We start from the raw sequence: 16,162 nt of genomic DNA, 5'->3' as shown, positions 1-16,162 counted from the left end.
ACGTGTAATTTTCTGTACCCTGGAACCCTCTATTTCCCATATTTAGAAGGCACATCTATGCTGGATTTCATCTAGAACTGTACTGAGTTCTTTGTACTTATGCCTTTTATGCTTAGTTGCTAAACTTACTGTTGGCATATTTTATGTATATTGACTAATAATTCTTCACATAAAATTTCAAACTGCAGCTCTTGTCTGTCATTATTATAGACTGTTTCAGCATTTGATTATTGAACTTGATCAAAATTGTATTAGCAACAGGTCCAATCCGGGAGCACCAAAGTCCGTATCGGGACTACACCACTACTGGTCCTAGCTTATTGGCGCACCTTTTGGTCTGATCATCTAGGACAAGTTTCCACAGTGACAATTGATACAAATTCATGTTATTGTGTACATGCACAAAGTGCAAGATGGTAGCTGTAGGAGAATCATTAATTCTTTCCCAATTGATCACATGGCATTGAAGACATTGGCCCACCAGCCCTAGCTCGAAAGTGGTTATATATTTTTGCCAGCTGTAAACGTGTACACAGGGGAAAATGACATGATTACTTGAGAAGTTAGCCAATGGATGCAGCAGACTAGTCCACTGCCTTATGCTGTGGTGGATGAAAGCAAAATCAAATTACACTACAGGAGACCAATGGGTGGTGGTTAATGCCAGACCTAAAAATACAAGTGAGCCTTTGTATGCGATGTGATGGATGATGTATGCGCTACGCTTTAAAGGTATGCATGCCCTTTTTTCCACTCGAGCAGGGTATAAAGTCCAACCTGGGTGCCGGCTCATTTCTTTTTTTCTACAGCCCTGTAGCTGTAACGTTAGAGAACTCACGCGATACCAGTGCTTTAAATGGGCCGGTACTCATCGGTACTGAGTACCAGCACTTCCGATTTTTTAGCCATCAGTACCAGCACTTCTCTGTAGCCAGGGAGAGTACCGGTACCCTTATCCACGGCATGGTAGGCGCAGGTTAGGTTTCTCCTCCAGTGCAGGGCAGATGCTGCGCTGCTTCCGAGGAGCTTGTTATGAACCGAGCCGTAATGTAGCCTTTTGCAGAGTTGCAGCACCCATTTGAATGTCCCCCAACTGCAGGGGTTTGAAATGGCTTGTGTCACGCTGTGATTAACAGGACAAGTTCTCTAGACAGACCCTGCACTGTCAATCAGGTGCGCAGCGACCATTCCAGTGAATGTGCCATCATGGCTTTCATTATGTGTAACGAGTTCATCTGTTTTAGTGACATAAACGCATTTCTCGTTTGCTTTATTATGTGCTGTAACTAGTACAAAAGTCATTATGTATTTTCATATCCTGCCCTTAGCCCCACCCCTAGCTCCGCCCACTTGCCACACCTCTATTTCATTGAGTACCTGCTCTTATTTTTTCCATTTAAACCATTGCGAGGTACCTGGCATGGCGTGTATAGTATACACAAGCCATGATGAGAATGTGGTTCCTTAAAAAGGGTTGCAGGTGAAGGCGTGACGTCAACTGTCTTGCCTTCCTGGACATCTGCAGCGGACAAGTGCTCTTTGAATGAGGAAACCCCTGTTCCCTGTTAAGCTAAGAAATATGTGGTGCTCGTGACGTGAGGTGTACAGCTCTCGCGAGAACATCAGAAGAGGCGGACCCCGGAAGTGTCCGCAGGCAGGGCTGTGAGTGTTGTCACATAGGTGTGCAGGAGGAGAACCAGATACTCAGGGCATCATGGACGGTAAGAGGAAAGCAGACCTTGTAGATTGGGTGCGCGTGAGGCGGAAACGGGTGTCTTCTTGACAAGGTTGCAGTTTTTATACCGTCACTGTATGGATATAAGCAGGTGCCTGCTTAGACGGGGCTCTTTTTGCCTTTCATTGACAACGAGGAATGATCTTGATTATATTTTGTAAAAGTTACTCGGGTGCTTTTAGTGTCGATTAAGGAATGAAGGCGCTCTGGGCTCAGCCCTACGCAAAGGGTTGGTTATATTTATATACTCCTATGTTGATAAACATAAATACGTTTCCGCCATCTAATGTGGTGCTATTGCAGGTTTGATTTTGATAGGTTGAAGCCTCATAACCAATGTTTTGACATCGAATCCCTTCAAGTTTCATTTATCTTTAAAGACGTCCCCCGTTGCTTTTGACACGTATTTGACTAGGATACCTGACGGCGAGACAACAAGTGAAACCTCATAACTTAGAGTGGGTCTACTGCATAGCTGCCACGGTTTCAGATTGCTATGTGTGACATTTTCATAATTTCAGTGTTATTATGAGTGTCAATGACTATGAGTGACACTTTCTCGCGAACAAAATCAAGTAATGAAGACAATTAAAACATATAAATAGTAGAAGTTAAACCCATGTGAGGTACAAGAAACTCTAAAAAAAAATCTTAAAACTGCTGCTATACACGTGAAATGGAAGGACACTAACTAATATGACACTGAGAGCCTGTCCCCAAACAGGCCAATTGTTTCTGGTAGGAAGTCTCAGCTTCCATGCTCGCAACAATACCAGGGTGCACGTTAGTGTTATTAAAAATGTTAACTGAAAGTACAGAGAAACGCCAATAAGAACAGGGCACTCTGCAGCCAGCCAGCACTTGACTTTAGCGCCTGTAACACTACACAACATTCAGAATAACATAATATTGCAGATGTAAAACAAAATAGATAACAAAAGATAATTCAAATTTTCTTTTAACTCTTCTATGTAGTATGATAGATGTGATGAAAACATTTCGTAATGGAAAAGGTCAGAAGTTCGTAATGTAAAAAAAGAATCCTACTGATTATTTAAGTTTTACTTGTCTTTAATTTTAAAGTGTGTGCGCTATTATTTTATATGCAGTTTAAAGTGAACTGTGCCTATACCTTACACTTGGGCACTGTGAACACCGATGCTGACCAAACATGACAGCCAGAATGGGTTGACCCAGGCGATAGCTCTAATCATTTTCAAACTGGGGCCATACTGCGGTATCAGAGGGGTGCAGACTGAGGAAGGTCTACTCTTGGATGGACGGTGTACAGACACATGGCTTTGCCCAGGAGCACGACCACTTACAGGCCTCAAAGACCACAAAGCATAGGGTTGCTCTGTGTCACCTTCTCTGGGTGTGGAATTGACAGGCACGGCAACACACAGCAGAACATGTCCCAACGTTACCTAGGATTACAGTTCTGCCTGATGATGAGGACCCACATGTAACAGGGAATATTTGAGGGCATCAAATGCGTCTTACAAATGAGAAGTGGCTTATCACTTACGCAAACGCTTTTCGAGCAGGTGCAGTGTTGTGCTGCTGCCCACAGCCCCACTGCTAGTGAGGCACCAGCCACGGCTTGAGTGAGTATACTCAGCCCATTATGGTCACTGTTATAGTGGAGCTACAGGCTTCGAGGCCTCAGGTTCAGTTGCTTCAGCTTTAGTTTGCTCAGTATCAGACAGGTTTAAAATAATTGGGATTTGAATTGGAGATGAGCTTGTGACACAAACACTTACTTGTACTCTGTAGCAGACAGCGCCATCAGCGGAAAGGGCCAGCCTGCTGCAACAACTTTCTGCAGCCCCGCATAGGGGCTCCTGGCAGCGGCCGCGGTGGGTGCATGACTTGCTCCGTAAATCTCATGGCTGCTAAACTGTAGTGCAGCACCCCTCGCAAAATTAGGCCACGCGGATGTGAGGCAGCTAACATCACTGTCAGCCATACGCCCGCGCTATGTGTGGCCGTGCGGCTCGTCTATTAAATTTGTCCTGACTTCAGCGAATGCAGCGGTGGGCGAGAATATACCTTGGCGCCCCTGGTGAGTGCCTAGCTGTGTCAGCCAGCATCGTGCTGAGGGCGGCCCCGCCCCGGTCATTAATTGAACTGTGTGTCAATCTTAAGCCGTGGCGCGGCAGGAACTTACAGCTCCAGCCTGGAACCAGCACCGAGGATTGTCATATTGTAGCCGCCTTGCGCTGCCGGCGCTCTCACTCAGCCCACAAGCTGAGAGCTGCCTTTACAACATACATCAATAACTATTTATGAACTAAGAGCAGCTGCTGGCACCGGCTGCAGCACGTCTCTCGGACTCGGAGCAGCAGGAGCTGGGGCACAGGCGCCGCCAGTGGCATGAGCTGGCGAGTCGGCAAAATGCGTAAAAATGCATCTCAGTGCGGTGATGCGGAACACCGCACTGAAATGTGCGAGTGTCACACCTGATGAGTGACACTTGGCAGGACTGCTACTGGCACCCCGTAACCGTATAAACCCATTAACCATTTAAAGTATGATTTTATGTCTCTCCTGATGCAGAAACTATTTAACGATTCAAAATGACTAGATTCATTCTAGTGACTGTTCCATATACGCTTGAGTCCTGGACTTTTAGAGGGATGATATGAATGGGAGGTCTCTAGAAGTTGTGAGGCCTATGTTATTCAGAATGTGAGTTTAAACACGTAAGCTCAATTTCTGTGATTCCCGTGGTGTGCCACTCAACTGGTATTTTGTAACCTCTTTGAGCTTTCTGTTATTTTATTCAAATATATGTAACACAACAACTGACACACCAAAAACCAGCAGGACTATTTACTTTGTCAGTGATGGTTAGCATTTTGAGATAAATGAGTAAACGGCAATGATTTTGCTATAAATAATATTGAAAATGTTTCAATTCTGAAATTGTTAGACTGTGTATTAAATATTAATGAGTCCTGAGGAAGAGGTAGTGGCCTTCAGAGTGTCTCAAACACCCCCTTTATGTTTACTCTTAGATCTGTACATCATTTTCCCTCCACATCTCCTCCATCTGCATATCTTATACATCACTGCATTCCTCTCCACTCAATCCTGAACGCACCCACCTCCCCAAATCTCCTTCACTTCACCACCCCTAAACATACAACACATCCACTCACATGTAAGCACTGCATTCTCTTTCGGCCTTTTAAATATTTTTACAACTGTGTACCTCCTTCACACACATTTACACAGAATCACTATCATAACTGTAATACATGACCATTGCTATGTAGCGAGGCCAAAGCTTGGAAGAAAAGGTATTCTGAACACCTTTTTGACCCACGGACAGGCACTGTGCGAACTGTCACTGCTTTCAGCCTCAAACCTATAGTGCTGAATTGGTTGTATGTCAATACAACGCAGTGTTTACACCGCTCTACCATTACAACGCTGGTTTTACAACACAAGTCGTGGCGCTGTAGGGTGCTGGACTTAGGAATAGTAAGATTTACTATTTCAACACCAGCCTACCTACAGTAGGGAAGGTGTTGGAATAGTAAATCTACTATTCCTTAGCCTAGAGCGCCCTCCAGCGCAAGTCGTGGTAACGACTTGCGTTGTAAAACCAGCGTTGTAATGGTAGTGCGGTGTAAACACTGCGTCGTAATGGATGTTCCCCGCTCAATTGTGGCCGATAATAAACACATGGAAGCAATGTATGACACAAGAGTAATGAACAAATAAACAAAATACTAAACAAAATACTGTAACATAATATCCTTGAAACAGCTAACAGTCTTGGGGAATGCAAGATTAAATAAAACGTGCCATATAAACTGGAACTAAATCGCTTACATGGATTATCTTAACCCTCTATATATTTATTGTTCAGAAATCAATCAGTGTTTTTGTCAGTAAACTTTAGGACTATGATATAGGGCCTTATTGAAGCCTGTTTCAAAGTCCATTTTAATTATTCCTGGGTCTAGCATCTGGAGGGACCCAGGCCACTTAAAGCCCTGCTGGGTCTTTGGTTCAATAAAAAAAGTCTCAGTGATACATGCAGAGCTGACCTTTGAACAGATAGTAGTGCGGGTAAACCAAATTTAGCGCCCTCTCAATTTGGAAGTAGAAGGGGGAAGGTGAGGGGGGACAAGAATCATGAGCTCCATGAACAACAAAAAAAAAAAAGGCAAAATGTGCAGATGTATGCCAGCAACCTTCATACATTGTGTTTAAACACTGCTTCTGGGAGCTCCTGAGCCCCTCTTTACGTCGGCATCTTGGGCGTAGGTCCAGCTCACACATGCTAAAGGCTGCCCCTGGATACAGGGATTACTCACCAGAGCAGTCTCTTAGGCTGCACAGTAAGAAATAGAGCGACAGATTGACAAAGTAACTCTAGGTAGCCAAATGACAACATTTTTCTGCACAGATTGCTAACTTTGTTAGCTTTTAGTCAACCTCTATAAGAGGGGACACATCACTCTGGTCTCCTATAGTTCTGCCTTCCCGATGGGGTGCCTCTTCCCTCTCAAGTGCAGCCTGGAGGTTTCAATCGCCTCTCATTAGGGGGATGTACAGGAAGCACTGAAGCAGCTAACAGGAACATGTGAGGGGTGGGAACCCTCTTACATTTCATGAGGAACTACCCAAAAGTCTAAACTCTGACCAAAATGTAATGGTATGACAATTCGTCATGAGCATGATATTAGACATAGCCTCACCTTGGGCAATGGCATGACAACCCACCTCTTGCCGTGTTTGTGCGATTTATATAGCACAAACAAAATGCAATAGGGTCTCTGAGTGCTATACATATAACACTACTGCCTTTTCATACTCTGAGTTGGATGCAGGTTGTTCTGATAGTCCTCTTTCCCACCTGCACTGTCCTGCGCAGCAGAGATGGCCCAGTATTGGTGTAGCTCTAGGAAATCTGCCTGAGGTGACTCCAGCCTAGCTATCTCAAATGTGTAGCTCGCGAGCTACTGGTAGCTCTCCAGCTTCTTTCAAGTATCTCTCTAGTGTGCAGCCCAGTCTACTAAATTGGAAGCTTTTGCTTGGTTGAATTAATGTATGTATCCCAGCATTGAAAAGCATGATTTTTAGACAAAAATGTGTCTATTTTCAGAACTTACAACTTGATGTTTTGGAGAATAGTGGTTGGATTTTAATATATTTAAAGCTGATAGAGTGATAAATCAGAAGGCCTGAGGGATTATTTTTGTTAATATTGTTACCTTATTGGCAGGGTCATTGCATCTGTGGCTTTCATGTATTACCCATGCAGAGGCATTCCAAATTGATAACGTCTTTTTTCCCATTACTGCTGATGTGATCACTACAGATAATCTCTCATCGGGTGGCTACTAATTAGTTGGAACTCGATCTGCTCTATTTTGTGAAGGAACGTATGCCAAGACTTGCATTTCATCCGCATGCAGCCCACCTTAGCAAATGCTTCCCCGGATAACGATACACACTTTCTTTTCTGGCAGATTCACAGGATGGGTAGAAGTAAATATCCCTTGGTGGAAAGTTATACTAATACTGAGTCTCAAAGTTCCCAGCAAGAGAAATTATAGCCCATATGTTAGATCATACAGAATTATAGATACAACTATACAAAATATGAAATGTGTATTAAAAATATTTTTTTTATTAAAAATCGACAATTGTTGCAATTAAAAAACACTATAAAACTGAGTACAATACAATGAAGTCCAATTCATATACCAATAGAATCATATATTACATACATAAGAAAAACCCATGATTCACTAAAGGGGTGATTGCAAGAACATCGATACCTAATTCATGTACAATTGGAATTAAAAACATATACCTAAATTGTATTTACCAACAAACATTCAACAGAGAGACAAATACAGACAGCACAATTTGTCATTTAGTAACACATCCGGACTAAACAATTTAATTACTGATCCTAGATACAATCTATTTTTCTTAACTAGGATAAGCTATTTCCACAGATTGTGTTGGCTAAAGCGTCAACGCGTTTCAATGGTTCTATTAATATCCCATCTTTATCAAGACAGCTATAAGTCTCTTTATTGAAACTGTTTGATGGCCTTTGGTTTCAATCCTTATTTCATTTTACTGACACCTCAGTTCACCTGATCTTCTGGGCATATTTGTTGGCCCTTGATCCAGGGAATCTGATGAGAACAATGGTGGAATCCTTATGTTTAATTTCTGTACAAATCGTTTTTCTCAGTGGTGCTTCATATTACAATTCTTAGTTTTAGATCTGTAAAAAGCTTTGCTTCTCATCTCCCACTCACTGTCTACCTTACTGATAAAATCTTCCAAGAAGCTGCTGTCGGGTGCTGTCGGCTCACCTACAGTGTAACGAAGAGTTGCAGTCACGCTAGCGGAATTTCAAGTTAATTCTAACTAGGCACTGCTCAAGACAGCAGCGCTACGTCCATCATCTACTTGTGTTTGCTTTGTTCGCCCTAAGTTGGCAGGATATGCCCAGATGTGGGTCCCTTGCTCACTTTGCCACTGGATTCAAGCTAGCCTGGCTGATGAGGGCTGTTAGCCCGGAACGGGTCCCAGGATGCTTGTTTCCGGTCCAGGGAAGACATGGCTTGGCAGTTCAGGCTGGACTGTTCCCATGAGCACAGGGTCAAGATTGATTTGCATATAGCTGTGTCTGAACTGGGGTGGCAAAGTGATCTAAAGAACGATGATGGATTCAACCAAGATCTGTAAAAAAGAAGGTAGCTAGATTTAAGGTCAGGAATGCCCTGGATATATAGGACTCTGCTTCTGAGAGGTAAATGTGCGGTGACAATGCTAGACATCGCAGCAGGAGTTAGTTTGCCAGAACCTGATGGATTGTCTGGTGGGAGTCGGGCTGAGTGAGTCTATCACAGTGGAAACACCTGATACCAGGGTAAGTGTCCCACATCGTCTATATGAAATACAACTCCAGTTGGACGGTAAGTAGCAAATACTCATGGTACATAAAGATGCGAAGTATGCTATTCTACTCAGGAAAAACTAGAGAAGTTAACTTTCACCGTTTCAGAATCTGTCTGTCTACAATAGCACTAAGTGGACAGTTATGAAGCGTTAGGTGAAGGGTTTGTATACGAGTAGTGAGAACTACCTTTCAAATCTCTGTGTCGAAAAAGGGAAACTGAGGTTTTTCCTCAGTGGTTCGGACTGCAAGAATACTTTCAGTGGATCCTTAATGTGCAAGGATGGTTTCCTTCATGGGGTCTGTAACATTTCTGTGGCAAATCTTTCTTACTACTTGAAAGGTTCCCCAGTGACTGTTATTTCAGGTTGCTGTGGAATTAAACCAGGAATCGCCTATCTGTTGGCGGTTGCTTCCATAGTCACTTGTTGTACTGTACCCAAGTTCTGTTTCCACCTGCCCGTACAGTTAGGGAAGCAACTCTTTGGCCTTCAAAAAATCTTTCAAAAGTGCACTTTGATTCCCTGAGCAAACGAAAAGCCTTTTTGTGTAAAAAGATGTGGCCTTTGCATCTGCAAAAGAGACGTTTGATCTTCAGGTTGCAATGTCCTCTTCAGAGATAAAGTCGCTACTCCGCAATAACTTCCTACTACATTTTAGATAGTTGGTGCACTGTATTTTTAGTATGTCTGATAACGACGGGAATATTGCACTTTTTGAAACACTTAGGCTCTGAGTTGGTTAGCACCTTCCAGACAGTTTCGGAGTCATTTCAACTTTTATACAGTCCATGCTCTGAACAGTTTTTTGAGGTCTTCTGCTTGTCTTGCTCCTAATTGTCAGAACTGTGATTTACATTTTTCTGCTCGGCAACGTGTTGCCCATTTCAAGAATGAATGGAATAGGCACTAGTACATTTGCTGTTGTGCCGTTATTGCATGGTACAATTCTTTGGTGCAGCTTTTCTTCAGGAACTGAACGAGCATTGGTTCTTATCATTCTGGCATGTTTGGCAACACTGCTTGCCGCCTGTATTCTGCTCTGCACTTTCGAGTGTGTCTTGGGCTTGTGCCTAGCAAAGCAATTGGTTGAGCCTTCAGACATAAATATACTGGTGGCCCACCTAAAGGCCCATTTGTATTGCTGTCCAATTGCTTCTGACAGCATTTTACGAGCCCTTCTGCATCTGGTGGATTAGTGGACTAATGCGTCCACTTTAGGGGCCTGTGTTCGACCTCATGGTCACAGGTTCGCATCCTGGCAGGTCAACTCAGCTATTCATCCTTCTGAGGTCAATAAAATGAGTACCATTAAGGTGGATAATAATACACATCTGGTATTCAGCACCAAGATACCCTTGGGTGAACATGTGCTTTACCAATACACGTGCTATGTTGTGATGCATCTGCTCCTAGTGAATTCGATTTTGGCTCTAGTTTGGTGGATCCTCTATTGGCTATGGTCACTCCCTCAGCTGCTGCTGTGGGGGCTGGATGGGAACACATTTGCTCCATAAACCTGCTACGAGGTGTGCCCCTGGGAACATCATCTGTGGTTGCTGGGAACAGAAATGTTTAGCCTGTCGATCTGTTTGGTGGGAACTTCTAATTCGGCCTGCTTTTAACATCTTAATTTGATTTTAAATTTGGGTTTTATTAGCTTTTTAGATTTTATTAAAAGCTTTTTGCGTGCTTCTGCTTTTTCAAACTATACGATTGCCTTTTTTAAATTGACTTTTAAGAATATATTTTATAATCACTTCTATATGCATATATTGTGAGACTAGTTAGTATAGCTTTCATATTTTTTAGATCGCTTATTAGCCGGCCTATGTCTGAGGATGGGTGTGGTGTCCTAGTTAGGCCCGGGGAGGAACGCTGCCATTTTTACCATATACACGTTTCCTAAGTTGCCTTTTCTTTTATACAATGACTTTTGACACACATTTACGTGCGTGACAATGTAGGATTAGTTTCTCTGAAACTACTTTGCTTACAGATTCCACTTAGTATGAACATTATCACAACACTTTGAACACCACGTACGAGGATTTGACACATTGTGAAAATGTAGTTATTTGTTTTCATCCATAAGGCGATAGAGCTGTCAATAGATCATAACAATGTCGGCCTGATTACGGTCTCAGCTAGAGAGCAAGGATGCTTTTGGTTATAAATATACAAACATTTCTGGGTTGAGGCAGAGGAGGAATTGCTGTCATTTTGGAGGTCACTGCGCTATTCATCCTCAGCCCAGCTGCTTGCTGATCGCTCTGCGAGGGATGTCCAACTCGTAACCAAGACGGAGACCTACCCTAGGCATCTAGGTTAGGGAACGCATAGTAAGAGTACAATATATTGTTTTATGTGCCAGCTTTGTTTTTCTTGGCCCACTCACACCCTCCCCTGCTTTCCTTTTGCCCATATTTGAAGATTGGGTGGAATTACATGCAGGCGAGGCATTGCAAGTATAGATGGGGAGGGAGCACACTGCTGGCACCTCCTTACCCTGTTGCATCCTGGTAAATTTCGCTCATGATAATTTCCGTAACTCACATGTAAGAGTGTTCACCATCAGATGGTGCAGCCAGCGTTGGTATTTCTTTGTATTCACAGGCATGTGCTTCTGGGTGATTGTCCTTCTTCAGGAAAGAGGCAGATGTCTTTCAGGGTTCTTAAAATGCTACTTGTATTTCATCAGCTCAGTACCACTCCAAAGTTTGCAGGTGCGTCCCAAGGATTTGGTTGTATGTCAGAATATTGTTAACAAAAATATCATCTGACATAATAATTGTGGCGCAAATATCATTCACAACAATTGCTCCGTTGGATGTAGATTTTTTTATAGTGAATTCAAATGAGGTGATATTTTTCTAAACAATACCTAGGCAAAACAGTCATGTCAGGAATTTAGGCAACAATATTCTGAGGTTGAATGTTACTCAAGGAGATATCTAAGTAAGATCACAAACGTAATTTTTCCTACCATCACGCAATCATTCATCCCCTTTGAGTGCAGGATTGGTTCCTTCATCCTCTGGCCTGTACCCCCACAGGCCCTATGTATTATGCAGAGGGGCCTGAATTTAATATGCTTCTCCACCAGCAACTACTGTAGCCGAGGAGGCACCGGAGACAAGTGCTCAGACCACTGAACTGCTGTCATCAGTCTGGCAGCTGCATTCTGTAGAGGGTGAAGTTGGCATAGCATTGCCACCCTCATGCAGCCCCAGGCAGAAGCTGTTAGAGTAATCTGAGTTTTAGAGAGGATTGTAGATCCTGGTACTAGACACTAAATGGATTCCAGGCCAGCGGCACTACTGCACGGGGGAGACTGGTCTGTACTAGTACATTGGGAGGAGAAGGGCCTGCACATGATCAGGGACCTCTATGAAGAGGGAACTCTACTGCCATATCAAACTTTACGGGATAGGTATGATCTTCCTAGAGGGGATTATTTATTGCATGCGGCACTTATAACCGCTATTCAACGTCGGTGGGGGAAAGGACTTTCAGAGCCGGACACGTCGCTAACGTGCCTGTACATAGTAATGGCGGCAGGAACATTCAAAGCCATTACATGTCTTAACAGACGGATGGGGAAGGACGGGAGGAGACCCTTACGACAACTGCAGAGCAAGTGGGAACGGGACTTGGGTAAAGAAATACCTGACACCGCCCGGGATAAAATGGTAGAAAGAGTGTGGAAAAGTACACGAAACGCCAGGTTCCAACTCATTCACTTTTACACATTGCACAGGGCCTACTTGACCCCAGCACGCATTAATAAATATTTCAATGTAAGCACGGCCAAATACCCCAGGTGTAGTTCGGAGGAGGCGGACCTCAGACATATGTTCTGGAGCTGCCCTAAAATGGGGTCATATTGGGAGGAGGTCCTGGGATTGCTCCGTACAGTAACAGAGCGACCTATAGACACGAACCTGGGAGTGTGTGCATTGAATTGGTTCCCTCACACAAAACGGACCAAAGTTACTGGTAAATTCATAGATTTGGGATTATTGCTGGTGAAGAGGGAGCTTACTAAATACTGGAAATCTAAAGAGGGTCCTAATATTAGGTATTGGCACACTGAACTTGTCAAATGGGCAGCGAGCGAAAGCGTGGTGCGCTTCCAGATGGCTAGACGACGCAAAATGAAAAAGCACTGGAATCAGCGCAGGCATGGGAGGCATTGGTGGAGTTAGCCAAGAACCCCGAGTCAGAGTCAGGGGAGGAGTCGGATAGTACCCCTGTAGAATAGAATGATCTGGAGAGCTGAAGGAGCGAGATCACTCCAGGGCACGAACTATATTGTAGGGCTAAGCAGGACTAACAAAACTCTGTAATTCTCCTGGATCGAACTGTCCAACACCTGTACGACCAGCAGCATTGTAGTCTGATACTATTGACATCTAGGAATGAACACACCGATGGGAGGGTTAGGGAGGGTTGTAGTAGTTTGTGGGAGGGTCTTGCTCACCTAGACAAAGTATTGCTCGCCCGCATAGCAGCTACATAGGCTAGCGAAGGACACCATCGACCTCCAGTTAACAAACATACTACCACACTCAGAGCAAAGTCATGATTCACATGTTATGAGGGTAGATGGTATGCTGTACTATAAGGAGGTAACTGTATAACTAGTCTGTAAGCGCTAGGCTAAAACTGTGACATTGAACCTGTATATGATGTGAGCATTTTTTTTATATGTTTGGGAGAAAACTGATAAAAATATGTTTAAAAAAAAAAAAAAAGGGATTCCAGGCCAGACTGTAAGATCTAGAGTAGGTATTTTTCTTGAAGAGAATATGAGCTCACTATTACCCTCTAGTTTTTTATATGCTCATTATCCATTTCTTGTTTAGGAGAAAAACAAAAGCTACTGCTGTCCCATTCTGAGTCTTGCAGTCCTACATGGAAACGCTGGTTCTGTCCCACTCTTTACTTTACAGTTTCCCAAGCAGCACTGGCATTGTTTAATTTACAGGTGAAAGAGACATTGTCTGCTGTTTACCTCTTTTGCCATAGACATCATGACAAAGTACATCATTTTGATTGACATTTCATTAAACTGCTCATTGATTCCTAGCACTGACCCAAGTCTGACTGAATTCTATTGCAAAAGCTTGAGTAGGGTATGCTCCTTTCCTTATGACTTAAAGGGGACCGATAGTGGGTGTGGCTAGTGGCCTGGCTCTACCTAGTAAAAACAGAGTTAATGTTTCCTATTTTAAAACACATCTTGAAAGTGAGGGCAAATTTACTTTTAGATTTTGATGTGGGGTGGGGATCTTCCTGCTCTTTGGCTTTAAAAGCATTAACATATATAGATTGAATTTTTTTAAATGGGGGGGGGGGGGTTGGAGAGGGGCGTGGCCTGGGAGCGCATGGGGTGAGACGTGTGCCACTGCAGCTCCGGGTTCCCGCTTCCTTTCGTAAGGCTTTCTCAGCACCGGAATCATCCCACAGCATCCTGGACCATGTGTAGCCTGCCATCCCTGCCTTTCCTGTCTGGAGAGTGCTGACTGCTCTGGAGATGTTGTCCTGGAGCCACTGCGCAGATGGCTTGAGTTGGGGCCATCTGCGGTGGCGGGGTCGGCGGCGCCGTCATCTTGAAGCCCCGCATTGGTGGTCCCGAGCTGACTGACTGGCTGAGCTGACCTGCTGTTTTGTTTGTGGTTTATTTTGAAGATTTATATAGCGCAAACTCAACCCAAGGTATTGGAGCGCTTTACATGAGCACCAGTTACGTTACACAAGGACACATTCATTTTCTTTTTTTGGGTTGGCACGGGGAGATTGAGTGATTTGCCCAGAATCGCATGATGTAAAGTCGACCAGAGGCTCGAACATTGTTTTCCCAGCTCCAAAGTCGGCAGTATAGCTGTGAGACCACATCCTCTCCCCTGTTCCTTGGCGACAGCGGGGCACCCGACCCCAGGAGAGGACAGTGCCCCGCCCCCCCCCCCCCCCCCACCCCCCTGCTCACCGAGCTGTGACGCCACTCTCTTCCGCACCGGGGTGGCCGTCCTGGGGAGCCACTATCTTGGAGGCTGAGCCGTCGTGCTGCCTGCGCCAGCGACAGGCGGCCCCTACACTGTGTGGGCCATGCTGCTACCGGTGGGGCTCCCTGACTGTGCCCCTCACCGCCTGCTGCCTGGAAGACCCGTGAGGAGAAACCTTGAAGCGTGGAGCTGGGGGGCTGGGCGTTGGCCTGACTTGGTAATGCTGAGAGCGGCCTGGGCCTGTGCTGGTGAGTTGCCTGTGGGGGTAGGAGAGAGAGTGCATGGTGTGAGTCCCTGCTGCTCATTACCTGGGGCCCCCTGAGAGATGACTTGGTGACCACGGGCAAGTTTGTTTGAGGCCTTTGGGGGCGGTGCCCGGGCCGCAGATCAACAGCCTCCTTGTCTCCGGCTGCCACCCACCCTGGTGGGTGGCAGTTGCCTGACCTGGGGCTGGGATTATTGCTGGCCTGCGATTCGTGACGGGGGGTTTAGTGAGTGAATGTTTAAACCCTGCCCTGTACCTAGTGATGACAGTGACAGGCCCCTGTTGGTTCTGGACCCCCTGTGCCTTCCCTTCCCCGCTTCTTGTCCTGGTTCTGAGGAGCAATATTGAAACCTGAAGCACTGGGGGGGGGAGAGGGGACCCTGGTGGCCGAGCCCCTTTAAGACTGCGCTTACTGGACCTTTAGGACTTCTCTGCACTACGGCGTGGGCCCCACTGTTGGTGCCTGGTCTACTCGTCACCGGTGCAGTGCTGCACTACCTTCCAGTGGCTGACTCTCTATCACCTGCCATGCTGTCTATTGGCCCACCTTCCTGGGACAACGCTTAGAAAAATTATGCACGGTATGTGATTAGCTCATACCAATTTTTACGCATTCAGCCATATTTGGCTGCACATTTCTCGGGGAAAAAAATGATATGTTCATAAAATTACGAATGGGAATAAATCCAACAAAAGAGGGCACGCAGTCTTGGATTCAGCAGTGGCCGGATTCTAATTGCAGACTATGCGGATGACCACAAGAATCATTAGTACATATAGTGTGCTTGTGTCCTAAATTGATTAACATTTGGAGTATTTTTTTGAAACCCCTATTTTTGAAGATTGGGGTTAGATCAGCTTGCCATGCACTTATTAGGTCCTTATCTGGCGAATCGATCACTTTGTTATGCCAATTGATAACATTTTTATAAGCAGCCATGTTTTTTTAGTTTGAGATGTATTTTATTTATGTCCCTTGAACTTAAGAGCCATTTTGCACAGTTTGATATTTTGTAGAACTTAGTGTTCATGCTGCATTTTAATAATTAGAAATGTAATAATTGAAGTTGCTCTGCGTTAGTAATTATTGATGCACTTTTAATATTGTCTTTGTACAATGGAATTACGAATTATTGCACGTCGGCACTTTAATATGCAGTATGCGCAATATCCTGTTATAGTAATTATTGATGCATTTTAATATGTGCCTACAAT

The 16,162-nt window shown here is 44.5% G+C and overlaps 1 protein-coding gene across 1 annotated transcript in view; it reads left to right on the top strand.

The window, feature by feature from the left end:
- Positions 1 to 1,402: 1,402 nt before the first annotated feature.
- Positions 1,403 to 16,162, top strand: part of CHMP1A (charged multivesicular body protein 1A) — a 65,379-nt gene continuing 50,619 nt past the window's right edge. The window contains exon 1 of the mRNA XM_078670464.1: positions 1,403 to 1,721. Coding sequence (XP_078526590.1) covers positions 1,715 to 1,721 — 7 coding nt within the window. The 5' untranslated portion in view covers positions 1,403 to 1,714. The remainder of the gene's footprint in view (positions 1,722 to 16,162) is intronic.

Source organism: Lissotriton helveticus, chromosome 12 (genome assembly GCF_964261635.1).
Source record: "Lissotriton helveticus chromosome 12, aLisHel1.1, whole genome shotgun sequence".
In the NCBI taxonomy this organism is placed as follows: domain Eukaryota; kingdom Metazoa; phylum Chordata; class Amphibia; order Caudata; family Salamandridae; genus Lissotriton; species Lissotriton helveticus.
The sequence above is the reverse complement of the archived record's forward strand: the minus strand, read 5'-3'. Positions and strand labels throughout refer to the sequence as shown.